Source organism: Neomonachus schauinslandi, chromosome 13, assembly GCF_002201575.2.
Source record: "Neomonachus schauinslandi chromosome 13, ASM220157v2, whole genome shotgun sequence".
Lineage (NCBI taxonomy): Eukaryota > Metazoa > Chordata > Mammalia > Carnivora > Phocidae > Neomonachus > Neomonachus schauinslandi.
Window position 1 is genome coordinate 63,739,721 of NC_058415.1, and position 18,523 is coordinate 63,758,243.

The 18,523-nt window shown below is 39.9% G+C and overlaps 2 protein-coding genes across 4 annotated transcripts; one reads left to right on the forward strand and one right to left on the reverse strand.

Annotated features, from left to right (window-relative positions):
• Positions 1-1,897: 1,897 nt before the first annotated feature.
• MRPL50 (mitochondrial ribosomal protein L50) lies at positions 1,898-5,387 on the reverse strand. Its single transcript, XM_021691467.1, has 2 exons — positions 5,233-5,387; positions 1,898-2,536 (listed from the first exon to the last, which is right to left on the reverse strand). Exons 1-2 carry the CDS (start codon positions 5,322-5,324, stop codon positions 2,149-2,151), a joined length of 480 nt encoding a protein of 159 aa, XP_021547142.1. The 5' UTR covers positions 5,325-5,387; the 3' UTR covers positions 1,898-2,148.
• Positions 5,388-5,489: 102 nt separating this feature from the next.
• ZNF189 (zinc finger protein 189) lies at positions 5,490-18,317 on the forward strand. 3 transcript variants are annotated; one of them, XM_021691251.1, is made up of 3 exons: positions 5,490-5,927; positions 6,689-6,773; positions 15,513-18,317. In XM_021691251.1, the coding sequence occupies exons 1-3, from the start codon at positions 5,895-5,897 to the stop codon at positions 17,231-17,233; spliced, it is 1,839 nt and encodes a 612-aa protein (XP_021546926.1). In that variant the 5' UTR covers positions 5,490-5,894; the 3' UTR covers positions 17,234-18,317. The 3 variants fall into 3 exon arrangements, with proteins under 3 accessions (XP_021546926.1, XP_044776502.1, XP_044776504.1); XM_044920567.1 differs by having other exon boundaries at positions 5,841-5,927; positions 6,647-6,773; XM_044920569.1 differs by having other exon boundaries at positions 5,841-5,927; positions 6,692-6,773.
• The last annotated feature ends 206 nt before the right edge of the window (positions 18,318-18,523 follow it).

The following is an 18,523-nucleotide window of genomic DNA, read 5'->3' on the forward strand; positions in this document are numbered from 1 at the left end:
TTTTATGTAAGTATATTTACTGAGTTCAAAGGCCCAGCTAACAATAATTGAGAACTCTTTTGTACAGCAATCACTTAATTTTTTAAAATGTAAACCATTTATAATTACACCATGCTTGGTTACCTCAGTAAACAAGTTAGCAAACCCAATGTAACCTTTTCAGGAAAACTAAAGCTCATTATTCTGATAGATTTATTGTATTGGACTGTCAAACAGTGACACCTTCTAGTTATTGATGGATGTGCAGGTTATCTTGTCCACTAGCTCAACTTTCCAGGACCGCTGCTTCAGGGATGGTACTTTTCCCACTTTAATACTAGGGTCTAGGGCCATGTTACTCAAAACATGAACAGCATTGCCTAGGAGCTTTTTAGACATACAAAAGTTCAGGACCCACTCTTGACCTATGTAATCAGAATCTGCATTTTAAAAAGATCTCCAAGTAATTCATATGTGCATTAAATTTTGAGAAACACTGCTTCAGGTTACAAAGAAGTAATTTCTTCTGCCTTTACACCCATATGAAGCCTGGTTTTGCAGTTCTCCAGGTGAAACTAAGTGTTTTTCCACATTCCCTTTAGCATCTATTACTTCCATCATGCCCTTTGCACATTTTTCTGTGTTTCCAGATCAGAAGTAAAAGTTGTGTGGGAAATGAGATAATCAAATCCTGTAAGTTAAATTCAACTATTTCCATACTGAAACCTTCTCACATAGAAGGAATGTATCAGCCCTGATATTTAAGCTCCAGGACTTCAGAAACTTCTTAAGATCTTTAATGTACAGATTATTAAAAATCTGATTGTCTGCTGATGACATTTATAGGGTACAACTACAATGTAACCGATTTTATTAATATGCCAGAATTTATACACCCACCTGATTTTTGCCCTCTTCAAAGTAGTCACCCTGGAAAAGAGAATACATGCAATTTCCTTTGTATAAAAACTATCACTTTTCTTCCAGAACTATTAAATAGTCAGGATAATATACACGAAATTCCTTCTCCGTCTTACTACTCTCTAGCCATATCTAAAGTCTAAACAAAAATAATTCCTAATTTAATCACTTCCTCATTTAACATCTGTAGTTCAGAACTATCTGGTAACTAGCTATTTGAGTAATTCCCACAAATTGAGTATCTACAAAGTCTACAAATACCACCCTAGTGGACATCCACAGGTATTCAAAACCACTTTTAAAGTTACAGAAAAGGGGGCGCCTGAGTTACTCAGTTAAGTGGCCAACTCCTGATTTCAGCTCAGGTCATGAGATTGAGCCCTGCATCATGGGTCCACGCTGAGTGTGAAGCCTTCTTAAGATTTTCTCTCCCTCTTCCTCTGCACCCCGCCCCCTGCCCCACTCGAGTGCATGCTCCCTCTCTCTCTCTCTCAAAAAAAAGTGACAGAAAAGATAAAAGGTTGAAATAATCATCTCCTTTAAAGAGAGTATTCACTTAGACATAGAATCTGGATATCTCTTATTTAAAGAAAGTCACAGCACTTCACAGTTGGCATATACTCTAATTTTTTTCATTTATAATACTTAAATTAAGGAAATGACAGGGCAGAGAAGCAAATTTCACCTTTAAAAACATCAAAAACACACAACACTCTTCAAAAAATGTACTTTAATTCCAAAAGAGATTAATCTAGAATGAACACTATCATTTTCTACTATTTCTACTTGTGTAGAAAAGCAGTGAAAGAAAGAACTTGCTATAATAAACAACATAGATTTTTACATTTCTTTTATCCAAGTTTCCTATTTGTATTTGTACTATACATAATACCACCTTAGATTTAAGAGCCCTAACAGGATTAAAACATGTTTTCGCATCTATTATTTTATGCCTATGAAGAATAAAGGTCACGTCTGAACATATAATAGCCTCATATCTAAAGAACAAGTTTAATTACTGTGTCCTCCAGAGAAGGAAATTTTCATACATGATTAATGATCTGATTCCATTAAAAAAACAACAAAATTTCAGCAAATGTGAAAAAAGAAAATCCTGCTGTTAATTCTTCCACGGAAAAAGTGGGTTTAGAGAACAGTTCTGATCATTTTACATGGTAAAGTATCAAATCTAATAACCAACCCCTTGCTCAGGACAAAATGATTTCAACATTTCCTCTTCTGAACTGCTCAGTAACCCCAAGTGATTTTTAAATTGGGAGGCAGATTACTGGCAATAAGTTCATCAAATTTAGATCTATCATAGATAGGCACATTATAGAAATCAAGAACATCTCTGACCCTACACATCTGGTGAAGCCTGGAGTTGGGCACTGCATGGCCCAAGTCATCAGCTAAACGTGACAACAAACCAAATTTCAGATGACCATCTTCCAGGGACACATCCTGCCAATTGCTAGGAACAGATGAGCCAAAAATTTCTTTGACACAAGATTCCACACGACTCTGGAGATCTTCAGGTGGTATGTATGTTCGGCTTCGTAAGGGTGGACACACCAAAACAGGTTCTTTCTTCACCTCTTCTACTGTCTCAGCCACCACTGGCTTTTTCTCTTTTCTGGAATGATCAAAAACAGATATGTGAATCTTTGGTTAACTGCACTAATGTAGCTGACAAGCTGACGAACACCAGACCCAACCTTACCTATCTATCTAAATCAATAAATAATATGCACACTTACTACTTTTCCAGGCACTGTGGAGAGAATAAGATAGGTATCCGCCTTTGGAAGCTTATAACTGAATTGGGCTGGTACACACAGAAAAGAAAATTACAGATTTTACATGCTCTAAGAATTCCAAGAACAGGAAGAGGTAAATCATTTGCCTGGAATTCCCAGTTTCTAAACCCAATCCTACCTCTCTAACCTCATCTCCTACTAATCTCCTATATACACTCTATGCCCTACCCAAACTAAACTACTACATTCTGTTTCCCTCTTTCCTGGTGTCATGTGTTACCTCAAGTTATACCCTATTGGAAATGCCTAGCTTTCATCTTTACCTATAGAATATTTTCTTTTTAAAGATTTTATTTATTTGACAGAGAGACAGCGAGAGAGGGAACACAAGAAGTGGGAGTGGGTGGGAGAGAGAGAAGCAGGCTCCCCGCTGAGCAGGGAGCCCGATGCGGGGCTCAATCCCAGGACCCTGGGATCATGAGCTGAGCCGAAGGCAGATGCTTAACAACTGAGCCACCCAGGCGCCCCTTAACCTATAGAATCTTACTTTAAATCCTAGAACAGACCTTTTCTCTTCCAAGAAGCTTTACTTGATTTCCCCAAATATAACTGTAAATAAATTCCTCTGATCTACTATAGCACTTTATATTGCTTTAACAGCATATCACATCCTACCTGAGTTTTAATTTTTTTACATTCTACTTCTCTTACCAGATCAGGGTTTCTGAGCCCAAACACTGACATTTTGGACCAAATAATTCTTTGTTGTAGGGGACTATGATGTTCATTTTAAGATGCCCAGCAGCATCCCTGGCCTCTATCCAGGGTAGGGTAAATGCCATAGCATTCCTGTCCTCAAGTCATAACCAAATGTCATTGCCAAATGTCCAGATGGGCAAAATTATCCCTGGTTAAGAACCACTGTACCAAATTATAAACTCCTGTTTTATTTATTATAAAGACCTGTTTTATTGATTTGGGGTCCTTTGAAAACTGCTTGAATAACTACTACTGAGTACATGGGCCAATGTTAGGAAATCTACTTGATAACACTACTTCAGGGCTTACTGAAATATCAGTTCATGACCTGACTCTTGTTTTCCATGGAGTTGGTATCGGACTGGGATTGGTCATCCTTACAGAAATTGGAGGCAATGGAATAAAAAAAGAAAGAAAAGAAAAGATGTCTGGCCATGAATATGGTTTGTAGCACTATTTCCCTTTGCCTACTCAAAGACTCTTCCAGCAATTTAGCCCTCATTCTGCATCAATTCTTTATCAATTTCTCTCTACTTACTACAGTATTCCCAGGGCACACAATAGGCTGCTGTAAAAATCTCCCATCTTCAAAGAAAAACAAAAATACCCCCTAGACTCCATGTTCCTATCCAGTTTCCCAAAGAGTTGTCTACATTTATAATGTCTACTTCATCACCTCCCATTTTCTCCTCAAACTACTCCAGTCACATTTCATCAGAATGAAATGTATCCATTCCTTCCATCTCAGTAATCTCGTACACTGCTCTAGTTTTCTACATAATTTACCACTTGCTGAAATTATATCCTACGTTTTTTTTTGCCTCCATCAGAAAATATGCTCTATGAAGACAAATATTTGGTCTGACTTATTAACAACTGTATCCCTAACACCTAAACAGCTGACATTTAGCAGACATTCTATAAATTTGTGATGAATGAGTGAATGAAACAAACCTGAAGAAGATCTGAGATAATACTACTAACCAAAAAAAGAGGGGAGGCTAATAAATCCATGAACAGATGACAAAAATCCTTCCGGATGGAAAGAGTTTTTGCTTGAAACCTGAGGGCATAAATTGCTCCCTGAGGTTCCCACAAGTTTTGATGTCCTAACACTGAGTCAAACAGATTTACCTTCAAAATGTTCCACATGGTGCTGTGGGAAAAGCAGGAGATGGGGAGGCGTCAAAGACCTGGGTTCTGGTTCCAGCTCTGCCATTAACCTGCTTTTGGCAAAATACTTCCTCTCCACGGAGCTTCAGTTTCCCCGTATGTCAGAGCTCTGAGAAGGGACTTTGGTTCGCTACTGTAAACTACTTAGGGAAATGCTGGCCCAGTCCTGGCGTTTAATAACTATCTGTTGAGTGAATCAATGAATGAACAAATGAACAAAATGAGGCCACACTTCGTTTCTGAATCTTCCGTGTGAAGAAATATACCGCGCAAATGAACTTAGTTTACCGAGCGCTTTCACGTTCATGTTCTATGTTGCTCGTTCCAAACGAGTCATTTGTTTCCAGACACCGCACTTGATGCCTGGAACACGTGGTCAGTACTGCTTGCTTAATAAATTAATGAGTGAAATGGGAGGGAAAGAGAGCGGTATCTCCGTGATGAGAAAACTGAGGCCTAGACTGGGCCCCACCACTCCAGGAGACCCGCGCTTACACTTCTGAACTCCGAACCATAATCCAAGCGCAGGACCCGGGTCCCGTCTTAATAGCATGACGCTTTTGAATTCGTCCTTTCATCCTCCTCAGTTTCTCTCCTTACTTTCCCTGAACGAGACCCACCATCCAACCTTCCGCTTTACCTGAATCGAGACCAAAAGTCTCTGCGTGGTGCCCCTAAGACGATCCACGTGAGACCTCTTCTGGTAACGCCATACACTGACAGTGCCGCCATCTCGGAGGAAAGCTGCGTGATAGAGCTCTGCCCTCAGCTGGCAGTGACGCGCCAAGACCAGCCAGTCAGGTGTAAGCTTAGTGGTAGGTGTTCCCTTTTTCCTGTTAAGCGTCCCCAGCTTCTCCCGCCCCCTTTGCATGCCGGGAAATGTAGTCCGGTGGCCATTGCCGGCGGAGGCTGGACCGAGGCGTTCTCTCAGAGTATGACGGGAGTTGTAGTTGGGGGGCGTCCCGGGAAGGTTCCGGGTGACGCCTTCTGGTCCGGGGGCGGGCGGTCATAGCGCTCTTTGGCTGAAAGGAGGAGGAACTGGCAACCGGGAGGAGGCTCTAGCGAGGCCTTGAAGGCTGCGCAGATAGGCGGGGTGGGAATTTGGGGTTGGGGGACGGCCAAGTAGCGCGTCTGATATGCTGCTGGGGTCGTGACCGCTCGGGGACCGAGGCAGGACCTGGCCAGACCCAGGCTGGAGGCCTCGTCTTCGTCGGGCCTAATTTCTAAAGGCTGGGTAGGCCTCACGAAAGGCTCCTATTCGTGCGACCGCGCGGGTTCCTGCCCTGATTTTCTGTCCGGGAGATGGCCTCCCCGAGCCCCCCGCCGGAGCCAAAGGTAAGTCGACCTTCTGGGTACTCCGTTCTCTCGCCACTACCCGAGCTAGGCCGCGCCACCGCCCCCCCACCCCCCCACCTCCCCACCTCCCCACCTCCCCACCTCCCTGACCGTGGTCTTTTGGGCCAGCGATTGCAAGGAAGTACCCCGTAGTGCTCTGGATTGTGATTCGCGACCAGATCGCCCACTTGGCTTTTTTTTTTTTTTTTTCAAGAGCGACTTGGTAAATCAGTTGAAGAAAATTAGTAATGCTCCAGACAAGCGCTCTCATTTGTGAGTTCTTACAGATGAGGCACCATTTTTTACCTTCCCCCGTGTCTTGTGCTCCTGTCACGATGCGTGAACCCAAGGTAGACGCTTAGAGAACTTCATGGAATTGAACAGGGTTCCAAGCCAGTGCGGAGAGAGTTGGAGCCGGGCAATGAGGTTCAGGAAACTTGGGGAGTTTGGGGGCAGCTTACTAGAATAAAAATGTTAGGGTATAATTATTAAACCAGAAAAGCTCTATCGTTAGGACCATCACTACTGACAAGATCCAGTTCAGTTATCCTCTAGTTTGAGGTGCCTGTTTGTTACAGAATTGGGCCCCATTTGGAACTCTTGGTTATCATGTTCCTTCTAGCCTACCCGGCCCTGATAGGTGATTGCTTCTAATACTTTCAGTGGTAGAATTGTCCTTGAGACAACAAGAACTGACTACAGAAATCGTACTATTTCAGGGGTTGCTGACATTTGAGGATGTGGCTGTGTTTTTTACCCAGGAGGAGTGGGATTATCTGGATCCAGCTCAGAGAAGCCTGTATAAAGATGTCATGATGGAGAATTATGGAAACCTGGTCTCACTGGGTAAGAATCTTTTGTTTCTCTGATTAAAATATCTAAGAGGCTGTAAGAAATCAGACTCTGAGAACACTTGGACCACTACCAGTACCAAAACTGCTTTATTCCAAAGTTCTGATTCGAAACTTTCAGCCATTAGTTGTGTCCATGACTGTCATCCCTAGCATCCTTGCAATAACCAAATACATGCCTTTCTGACTTCTTATCTTCATAATCTCATTCCCATATTGCTCTGTACTTTCCCTCCTGGCTCATCCTCCCACTGCTTTCCTCCCACCCCTTTTCGCTCTGCCTTCTGGAGCCCCTGTTCTTCTTCACATAATGTTCCTTACCCCTCTTGGCCTTAACTGAAAACTGGCACTTTCCCAAGGACACCATTTCTTTGGCAGAGGCTGCTTTTTCTCCCACATCCTCTTTTTTCCCCCTATCCTTTCTCTCAAGGCTAGAAGGGAGAAGTTACTGTTCTCCTGCCTTTTCAGTGCTATTCCCAAAGTATTAGTTTAACCCTTTAAGCAAAATCTCTCTCCTGGGAGGCCTCAGTGGTCTTGCTCTACCCACTCAATTCCTTTTCACTATCATCGGTCACCATGTCTTCGGCCCTCACCATGGATTTTGTCACATTTCAGAATCTTCTCTATGCTCACCTATGCCATGAGTGATGTAGTCATTACTTAAGCCTCACTATATTCCCTGACCATATTCTCTTCAGGGACCTGGCTTTCCTTTTTTGTTCAACTCACATCAGTGATCAAACCCTCAATTTTGTCAAAGCAGGCAAATCTTTAACCCCAATATCTTACTCTTTGAAAATTATTCAGGCATTATTAATTATTATTTTAGATTAACTGAACAGGGGTGACCGAAACAGACATGATCTCTGCCCATGTGGAGCTTACTCTAACTTCTTACCTTTCTACCTCTCCTGCTCCTTTCCTCCTACAACTACTTATTCTTAATCATGTTTCCTGTTCCTTGACTTCTCCTTTTCTCTCCCCAGATTATCAGTCCTCTCCTAACTTCAACCTCCTCATCTAATCCATGGACCTGCATGTGAATTATCACCAGCATGCTCTCTTGCCACTTTGTCATTGTGCTCTACGCATTCTGCAAATTTCAAATTCTGTATTGGTTATAAAATCTGCCTTTTCTCCTACCAGAGTTGCTAAACACAGCAGGAGAAATTCTTTAACTGAAAGGATTGATGCTCTGTATATATGTATGCATGGCTTTTCTTATAGTCTGCAGTGGGTTTTTACATCTCAGCCTATTTTTTATCATTGATTTGCTCATTCCCTTCTTCCTTTATAAAGGAAGATTATAAAATAAAGATTTTATTTATTTATTTGAGAGAGAGAGAATGAGAGCACATGAGAGGGGGGAGGGTCAGAGGCAGAAGCAGACTCCCTGCAGAGCAGGGAGCCCGATGTGGGACTCGATCCAGGGACTCCAGGATCATGACCTGAGCCGAAGGCAGTCGCTTAACCAACTGAGCCATCCAGGCGCCTCCCTTCTTCCTTTAATGACTAGTCCAAAAACTAAAAAACTTTCCTTGGGTCCATCACTCAGTAGTGGACCTTACTTTCTGTTTCACAGAGAAGATAGAGGCTACTAAACGTGAACTCTCAACTTTTCTGCCCTTCACGGGCATGCTTAAGACTGCTCCCGTTTCCTCACTTCTCCAAGAACTTATCCATCTGTAATCTTTTTTTTTTCCCCCTTACAACTTTAGTCTCTATTCCTTCTGCCCTGGTACCTTTATTTTGATAATAGGTATGTTTATGACTCTTCAAGTTGGGGAAAGGAGAGGGGTGGGTGGTGATCCTTTGAGCTTGCTGCTCCCTGTAACCTGCTCCTCATTCACCTAATAGCCAAGTTTTTGTAAGAGTAGTTAATGAGTGTTTTTGTAGTTTACCTTCCATCATCTCTAAGCCCCTTTTCTTGCCTCTGCCATTACCCTTAAATTATTTAACATTGGTCTGTAATAACCCAGTTGTCAAATGCAGTAGACCCTTTTTTTGGACCTTATTTTATTTCACCTCTCTATAGATATTTGAAACTCTTTATTGCTTCCTTCTATTGCCTTGCATTCTCACACTTCCTCTCAGTTTATATCCTTTCTTTGGCAAAGCTTATCTACACTCAGATCATCACCTACCTCTATGTGATAAGTCCCAAATCTTTACTTTCACCTAAGAGAAGCAATTGGAGCTTAACTGCCTAAGTAAAAATCCTGGTTCAACCACTTACAAGCCTTGTGACTATGGGTGAATTACATAACCTTTCCATGCCTGTTTCTTTTTTACAAAATGGCAATAATAATAGCACTTACCTCTTTGGGTTACTGAGTTAATATGTGTAAAGTACTTAGGACACTGATTGGCATGTAGTAAGTGTAATACAAATGTTGATTGCTGTCATTGTATTCGTTATTTTCTCTAAGAGCTCTAAAATCTTTGTCATCTTTTGAAGACCACATAAATAACTCACACCTGGCAAATTTCAAATAATCCATTCAGATCTCAAGAGCCTCCTCTTTGGAATTAAGTACTCCTTTTTCTGTGCTACTGTATACACTTCTGTTGAATTTATCACACTGTACTCTAATCATTCTTTATGTTATTTCTCTAATCAGACTGGTTTCCATGAGGACAGTAACTATATTTTTTTCATTTGATTTCTCCAGCACTTAGCACAGAGCCATATATATTATATGCTTAGGACAGAAGCATATATATTATATGCTTCTAAATATTTGTGTAACGGAATGAATGAATATACTCAAGATTCATACCTCTTGACTAGATTATTGCATTAATCCATAAACTAGCCCCTTGCCTCCAATCTCCCTTTCTTTTAATACATTCTATTTACTACCACCAAAGTGATTCTGTTAATTAACTGCTTACAATTTACAATTCCTGATAGCCTAAAGGATAAAAATCTTAATTTCTTGTTGTACCTACTAGGGCCTCTCTAAATAGGCCCTGCCTGGCTTTCTAGCATCATCTATTATTTTTGCACACCACTTCAATCTCCAGCCATATCAGCTGCTGATTTTTTTCCCCAATATGCCATGGTGTCTCTGAGTCATTGTCAGCTTTATCCACACATATGGTATCCTGGCTGATAGAACCAGGCAAATGCCCAGCCTTGCCTGCCCCTACTACTGTAAAATGTGAGTGCCATATGGACGAAGGCATGGCAGTGAGCCCATCTGTGATCTCCTTTCAGGCTCTCATTTTAGCTGAACTACAACTTTTTATCAGTTATTATTTCTCCCTCCACAATCTATTCATCTGTAGACTCTGTCTCCACTCCTTTGATGAGAGCCCCCTTGGTGAAAGATCACTGTTACTTGATTTTTTCTAATGTAGTGTTTTCCTGCACGTCATCTTGCTGCTTTACTTAGTACAACTCTCTTTCAAATTTAATTTTGGTCCTTTATTCATACCTTTCCTTTCTATGATGATTTTTCTTTAAACACTTTAGTAACTCTGTTGATAATACAGCTGACAGCTTAATCTTAGTTCTCAGTCTTTCAGTTCTTTCAAATGAAATGGACTTCTTCAGTTTGAATGACTTCTTTCTAGTCTACTTGAGCCATATTGGACCTTGACAGCATTGGGAATTGCTGCTTCTGTAAGATGTTAAACTCATTGTTTCTTTTCTTATAGTCTTTTCTCAATTATTCAACTACTCATACATTCAATAAATAGTTAATCAAGCACTGTGCTAGCACTAGGAATGCAGATTCTTCCCCATTCTCTCATTCTTTTACCAAAAAACTGTTCTTTCTGTACTCTTTTGGATACTGGGGTTGGCAGCTATGGTCAGTCCACAGGCCAAATATGGCACACTGTTTTTATAAATAAAGTTTTATTGGAATGTAGACATGCCCATTTTTATGTATTATCTATTACTACTTTCATGCTGTATTGGCAGAGTTGAATAATTGCGGTAGAGACCATATGGCTGACAAAGCCAAAAATATTTATTGTCTGGCCCTTTTTAGAAAATGTGTGGTAACTCTTGTTCTGTCCTAAAGTTTAGCCAATTCCACTTCACCATTTCCTTGCCTTTTCTATCTCTCTGCAGCTACCATATTATTAAAACTGATTAAAGAGTATAGAAATCAACTCAAACTAGCTTAAGCCAACACGAGAACTTATTGTAGGGACAGAGGTGGCACACAGAATATATGAGCATGACTGCAACTGGATGTCAGAAAAGGATTAAACCCAGGGGCATCTGGGTGGCTCAGTTGGTTAAGCATCTGACTCTTGATCTTGGCTCAGGTCTTGATCCCAAGGTCATGAGTTCAAGCTCCACACCTGCCATGGAGCCTACTTAAAAAACAAAAACAAAAACAAAACTACACCCAGAAATTGGATCGCTCAGGAAGTCAGGAATGAACTCTGTCTTTGCATTCTGTTTCTTTCTTTTTGGTAGAGTAGTCTTTCCTCCTCATATCCACATGCTTCTGTCCCTATAGCTTCTGAGTTGATAGATTACAATTCTAGTCATGTTGGAATAACTGCCTATTTCAGTTTTAATTCCAAATTCCTGGGAGAGATGCACTTTTGAGTCAACTCTCTACTCTAGACAAATTAGCTGTATGATCACAGGATGGGAACATAGAATACAAGCATGGCAGAGACCACAGAAGGTGATTTTACCTACCAAGCCCAGATCTAATGGATAGTCCTTTCTGTGCTGCTCTGTGTGGAAGCCTGAACTCACTTGTTTTCTTTACCTGTCTATCTCTTTGACCTATTTATTTTCATTCCATTGCCTCTCTGTTTAATTTACTTAAGCAGTGTATTACATTTTATGCCTGGTATAATAAATCATTCTTTTATATTTTTTAGGATATATTTCCAGTTGAAATTTAGATTCATTGGGGTTTTTTATTCATTCATAGGATTTTGATTGGAATACAGTTGGGTTCATAACTTGGTTTAGGAAGAATTAAGATCCTTATAACATTGAATCTCTTTAGCAGTTTGCTTGACTCTGTCTTATGTCCTTCAGAAAATTTTTATGGCTCATTTTCATGGCTCTCATACAATTCTTGTAAGATTTATTCCTTGTTTTATGGTTTTTATTATCATACAAGGCATATTTTATTTTTCTATAATATTTACTAATTGGTTACTCTTGGTAGTAAGTACTTACCACTACTTACTTTATATCTTAGTTTTCTTGTTGCTATTATATTTCACTTAATTTTTTTAGAAATTTTACATAGACATTTATGTTGTTTGCAAATAACAATAATTTTGTCTTACTCCTTTGAGTAAAACCCCTGGAACAACAATACTGGGTAAACATTATAAGGAGACTTGCCCTTCTCATAAGGAATTTACAGGCCCATAGAAGAGATAAATACATTGCATTCACAGTGCATATAATAGCTATAATGCAGTTATGGATGAGGGCTGGTGATAAAAAACAGAACACCTAGGTCTGCCTAGTGGACTTAGTGAAGGCTTTGTAGAGGAGCTGTTGCTTTGAATTGAATCTTAAAGAGAAACCAAGAGTTTGCCAGGTAAACAATGTTGGGGGACATTTAGTAAAATGAGATGTGCAAAGAAATGGCATAAAAGAGTAACATAAGCAATTTGCCCACTTCCACTGTGAGAGAGTGGGTAGGAGGGTGACTTGAGGTTTAGAGAACCTTTCGTGAAGTGCTGAGTATCATGGTGTAAAGAGCTTTGATTTGCTCTCACAGGTGTTGGGAGTACTAGTGAATCTACAGGTGGTGATGTGACTGGAATTCCATTTCATGTACATCTCTCTGGATGCAGTGAAGTAGATATAGTGTGGGGAGAGTCTTAAAGGCTAGAGTGAAGGATTATTAGATGGTTTTTGCATAATCCAGGGAAAACATGGAAAGAAGGTAGATACTAGAGAGTTGAATCTTTGATTTTGGTGATTTTTTACCAATAAGAAAAATGGAGAAATCTAGGATGATTTTCTGCTTTGGGTAATGGATGAGGATGCCTCTCAAGAGAAGATAATTAGAGGTGGAGACATACATGACTGCAAATGATGATGATCCTGTTAATTGTAAGCCCTTTTTGAGACAGGTAAATGGCAATATCCAGAGTATATGTAGAGGGCAAGGTAAGAATGTAAATATGGGTAACAGTAGCCTTCAACAGTTAATGAAGGAAGAGAAATACATGAAGGAAATTTATTAGAAAAGGCCAAAGAAGAAGTAGGGAGGGAACTAGAAGAATATAATGGCATAGAAATAAAAAACAGATAGTGTCAAAATGGTCAACAGTGTCAGCTGCTGGATAAAGACTGAAAATGTTCATTGTATTTGTTATTCAGGAGTCATTGGTGATTTCGTAGAAGCTTTTCTAGATGCTGGAAACAGAAGCCAGATTTCACAGTAGGTTATAGGGGAAGAGGTGGGCATGGGAAACATACCTGGGAAATGGAAACCTACAGTGTTAAGATTTTATTTCAAAACTTAGATTTCAGGGGCACCTGGGTGGCTCAGTCGTTGGGCGTCTGCCATCAGCTCGGGTCATGATCTCAGGGTCCTGGGATCGAGCCCCGCATTGGGGTCCCAGCTCCACGGGAGGCCTGCTTCTCCCTTTCCCACTCCCCCTGCTTGTGTTCCCTCTATCACTGTGTCTGTCTCTGTCAAATAGATAAATAAAATCTTAAAAAACAAACAAACAAACTTAGGTTTCATTAAGAGAAGGATTTCAGGTTCGAGATAAAATTGGGCATATTTATATGCTGAGCGTATTTGTATGTATGTTGGCAATGGAGAACAGATGGAAGAAAGAGGAAGCAATGGTAGTCATTAAACAAGTGCTCAAGAGACACATGGGATCAAGAGAAGGTAGATGAATTAGCTTTGGATAGGAATGGGATATATCTTCATGTACCATTGCAGATAATTTTATAGGCAGGGGGGCAGAAAGTTGAAGGAGGGCGCCTGGGTGGCTCAGTCGTTAAGCGTCTGCCTTCAGCTCAGGTCATGATCCCAGGGTCCTGGGATCGAGTCCCACATCGGGCTCCCTCCTCTGCAGGAAGCCTGCTTCTGCCTCTCCCACTCCCCCTGCTTGTGTTCCTGCTCTCGCTATGTCTCTCTCTGTCAAAAAAAATAAATAAAATCTTTAAAGAAAAAAAAAAAGTTGAGGGAGTTCTCTCATCCTTTTTCATTGTGTGAAAGAAAGCAGTCCACTGAAGTGAATTTAACAAACAATACTGTTAGGAGCGTAAGCAGAAATAAAGTTTCTACTAATTTCTTAGGGAATAAGAGAAGTTTTTTTGGAATAAAATAACTTATTGACTGATTTGAGGTAAGTGAAAAGAAAATTCAGAGGTGACTCCAAAGGTAGAAGATTAGAAAATTGAGAGAAAAGAGGAAGTCTAAAAAAGAAAATTGTTTAGGGCCAAATAGATATATTTGGTACTGATCAGCTCTTGTAGCGAAATTATCCAGCAGACAGTAAGAGGTAGAAAATCAGGAAAAAAGAGTCAGAGGCAGACTTGAGGGTTCTGTATGCCACTCTGTTTCATCAGAGACCATTATGTTATCTTTCCTTCAACGCATGCAAGATTTTCATTTCTCAGATGTCTTAGAGACTCTCAGTTGGAACTAAATGGTTCCAACTTGGGCTCTTGTATCTTTAGAAGAGTGAGAATCATATATACTTGAAGAACATGGTAGGATTTGTGGTAGGTAAGGGCATAAATTACCACAGACTGCTTTTTCTCTTTTCTTTCATTACCCCGACCGTGTTCCTTTGTATTTATTTTATTATGTCTTTCTATATCATAGACTCCTGTCACTCCAACCCATTATTTTATTTTTAAAACCATTTTGTCTCACTATAGGAACTGCTTTACCTAAATATTTTATCATATTATTTTCTCTCCCTAGTATACCTGTCATTCATTTTATTTGGTAGGGAACTTCATGTCTTATCTTTGAATCCTGAATCATTACACGATGCCTGGAGTGCTTTTGTCTGCAATCAGTAAATTCTTGTTAATGAATGAATTGTTGCTTCCCCTGCTTTGTTTTTGTTTTTTGTTTTTGCCTTTTATCCTTCTCAGCATCATTTTGTGTTCATGTCTGTCAGTTATTTGGCCTACTCATAGTCCAGTAATGCTGTCTTACCTCACATTTTCCTCAACCTACTGTTTTCTTTCTGCATCATCCTTTCTTCCTTGATAGAATACTTCATCACACCACTACTTGTTTTATTTCATTGTTTGCCCATCTTACCTTGCAAAATTGTCTGTTGATTTACCTGCCCTTCCTCCCAACTCTGCTTGCCCCTACTAACTCGTCATTTGCCTCATAAAAACACTCTTTTAGTGTGCCTGGCAGGCTCAGTCAGAGGAGCATGCGACTCTTGATCTCGGGGTTGTCAGTTCAAGCCTCATGTTGGGTGTAGAGATTACTAAAAAAATAAAAACTTAAAAGCTTGCTCCTTTGAAACACACACACATACACACACATTCTTTTCATACCTCTTCTTCAAGAAAAATATTTCATCAGATAACTAATAATAATTATATAGCTTGTATTCTTTGCCAGGTACTGTCCTAAATGCTTTATGTATATAAACTAATTTAATCTTCACTATACTGTGGAGTAGTCATCTGCATTTTATAGATGTAGTGGATTAATTTATATTAATCTTATTTTTCTAAGCATTTCTCCTTGCTAGCAAAGAGCCTGGCTGATCTATTTTCTGTTTATTATTCCAGATGTTTTGAACAGAGATAAGGATGAGGAGCCAACTGTGAAACAAGAAATTGAGGAGATTGAGGAAGAAGTAGAACCACAGGGTGTAATAGTTACAAGAATCAAAAGTGAAATTGACCAAGATCCCATAGGTAGAGAAACCTTTGAACTTGTTGGTAGGTTAGATAAACAGAGAGGAATCTTCTTATGGGAAATACCAAGGGAATCTTTGGCCCAGGAACAGAGAATGTTCAGAGGAAACACTAACATTATTCGTAAGAGACCAAACTCAGAAGAGAAATGCCATAAATGTGAAGAATGTGGAAAAGGTTTTGTCCGCAAGGCCCATTTCATTCAACATCAAAGGGTCCATACTGGTGAGAAGCCTTTTCAATGCAACGAATGTGGGAAAAGTTTTAGTCGCAGTTCATTTGTTATTGAACATCAGAGAATTCACACTGGGGAAAGGCCCTATGAGTGTAATTATTGTGGAAAAACCTTTAGTGTGAGCTCAACCCTTATTAGACATCAGAGAATCCACACTGGAGAGAGACCCTATCAGTGTAATCAGTGTAAACAGAGCTTCAGCCAGAGAAGGAGCCTTGTTAAACATCAAAGGATTCACACAGGTGAGAAACCCCATAAATGTAGTGACTGTGGGAAAGCCTTCAGTTGGAAGTCACACCTTATTGAACATCAGAGAACTCACACTGGTGAGAAACCCTATCACTGTACCAAATGTAAGAAAAGCTTTAGTCGAAATTCATTACTTGTTGAACATCAGAGAATTCACACTGGGGAAAGACCCCATAAATGTGGTGAATGTGGGAAAGCTTTTAGATTAAGTACATACCTTATACAACACCAAAAAATCCACACTGGTGAGAAGCCTTTTCTTTGTATCGAATGTGGAAAAAGCTTCAGTCGGAGCTCATTCCTCATTGAACATCAGAGGATCCATACAGGTGAAAGACCTTATCAGTGCAAAGAGTGCGGGAAAAGCTTCAGTCAGCTGTGCAACCTTACTCGTCATCAGAGAATTCACACAGGAGACAAACCCCATAAATGTGAGGAATGTGGAAAAGCCTTTAGTAGAAGCTCAGGTCTTATTCAGCATCAGAGAATCCATACCAGAGAGAAGACTTATTCATACAATGAAACCAAGGAAAGTTTTGATCCGAACTGCAGTCTTGTTATACAGCAGGAAGTCTACCCCAAGGAAAAATCTTATAAATGTGATGAATGTGGGAAAACTTTTAGTGTCAGTGCTCATCTTGTACAACATCAAAGAATCCACACTGGTGAAAAGCCCTATTTATGTACTGTATGTGGGAAAAGCTTCAGTCGGAGCTCATTTCTTATCGAACATCAGAGAATCCACACTGGTGAGAGACCTTATCTGTGCAGACAGTGCGGCAAAAGCTTTAGTCAGCTTTGTAATCTTATTCGACATCAGGGTGTTCACACAGGTAATAAACCCCATAAATGTGATGAATGTGGGAAGGCCTTTAGCCGGAACTCGGGCCTTATTCAGCATCAGAGAATACACACAGGAGAGAAACCTTACAAGTGTGAGAAGTGTGACAAAAGTTTTAGTCAACAGCGCAGCCTTGTCAACCATCAGAAGATTCACGCAGAAGCGCAAACCCGAGAAACCCATGAATGTGATGCTTGTGGCGAAGCCTTCAATTGCCACGTATCTCTTATTCAGCATCAAAAATTGCACACTACATGGATGCAGTAAATGTAGAGAAATATTCAAGCTCAGTTTGACTTGAGACTAGCTACCCAAGTGCAGTTTCAGTATGGTTCACCATGAGTCAGGTTTAGTGACAAAGCAAATTCTCCTTGGCCTCAGGCAAATGGTTTCTAAAGGTTCTGTGAAAGGTGGACAGCTGCCCACAGGCAGCTGAAGACTTCCATTACTCTTTGTTTTGATGATCATAAAGACTCAGTAATTTATTGAAGCATCTTTTTGTCACACATCTTTCAGCAGAGAGGTCAAACCCAGGTTCAGAGCACTCGGTATTATAATTAATAAAGGGACAAGGACAAAGTTGCATTGGTACAAGGGAGCTGAAGTTAGAAAACTAGAATAATTATTCAAGAGAGTCCCCTGCCACTATCATATGGTGGTTCATTCAGTTCCATAACATGTTTGGCAGTGCATGCCAAAGCCTAGTAATTAAGCATATGATTAAGTTTTCGAGGAAACAGAGCCCCAGTTTTTTTTCAAATTGATATCCAAAGATTTTTTTGGTCATTGCTTAAGAAAGCCAGTTGTTTGGCATGTGATTTAAAGAAGCAGTTCCAATGCCTTGTGGTTCCCAGATCTGTGAAATGAGTGGACCATTAGTCTTACATATAAAGATTATGTGAGTAATTAACAAATGTAGCAAAGGTGTTACCAAGGAACCTTTGGGAGTGCCTTTTTTCAAGATGGGCCCGAAAAAGTGGAGGAAGACACTTCTTTCTGTGCCCTCCCATCTGTGAAACATAATTGTAGTCCTATACAAATAACCTTATTCCTCCACTACCAGTAGCATGCGAAAGTGTACATATTTTGATTACCAAGAGTTGGAAATAAAAAGACCTGGAGTCTATACTAGGAAGCTGAGATATTTTGGTATTGCTTTGGTTTTTATGGTAACTAGACTTTGCATGCGATTTTAAAATCCTTATTTCTGGTTCTAGGGCTTCCCTTAGTTGATGGTTATATAAACCTGTTAATTCATCTGTTTAAATCATTAAACCTGTTTTGTTTTTTGCTTTGTGTAAGAGTTCTTTGTTATTTTCATGCAAAATCCTGTCAAATAAATAACTGTACTTAAAAATTAGAATCAAGGATTTTAAAGAAATTGCTCTCACTTGTTGTACTTGTGACTACAGGCATACCTTGGAGATACTGTGTGGTTCCAGACCACTGCAATGAAGCAAATACTGCAATAAAGCAAGTCAGGTTAATTTTTTTATTTCTTACTGCATATAAAAGTTATGTTTACACTTTTCAGTAGTCTAATAAGTGTGCAATAGT

Excerpts from the sequence above, each read along its gene's own strand:
- ZNF189 (XM_044920567.1), top strand. The coding sequence starts at position 5,895 with ATGGCCTCCCCGAGCCCCCCGCCGGAGCCAAAG. Across the intron at positions 5,928-6,646 it reads GCCCCCCGCCGGAGCCAAAG|GGGTTGCTGACATTTGAGGA; the intron begins GTAAGTCGACCT and ends GTACTATTTCAG. Across the intron at positions 6,774-15,512 it reads TGGAAACCTGGTCTCACTGG|ATGTTTTGAACAGAGATAAG; the intron begins GTAAGAATCTTT and ends TTATTATTCCAG.
- MRPL50 (XM_021691467.1), bottom strand. The coding sequence starts at position 5,324 with ATGGCGGCACTGTCAGTGTATGGCGTTACCAGAAGAGGTCTCACGTGG. Across the intron at positions 2,537-5,232 it reads GACTTTTGGTCTCGATTCAG|AAAAGAGAAAAAGCCAGTGG; the intron begins GTAAAGCGGAAG and ends TGATCATTCCAG.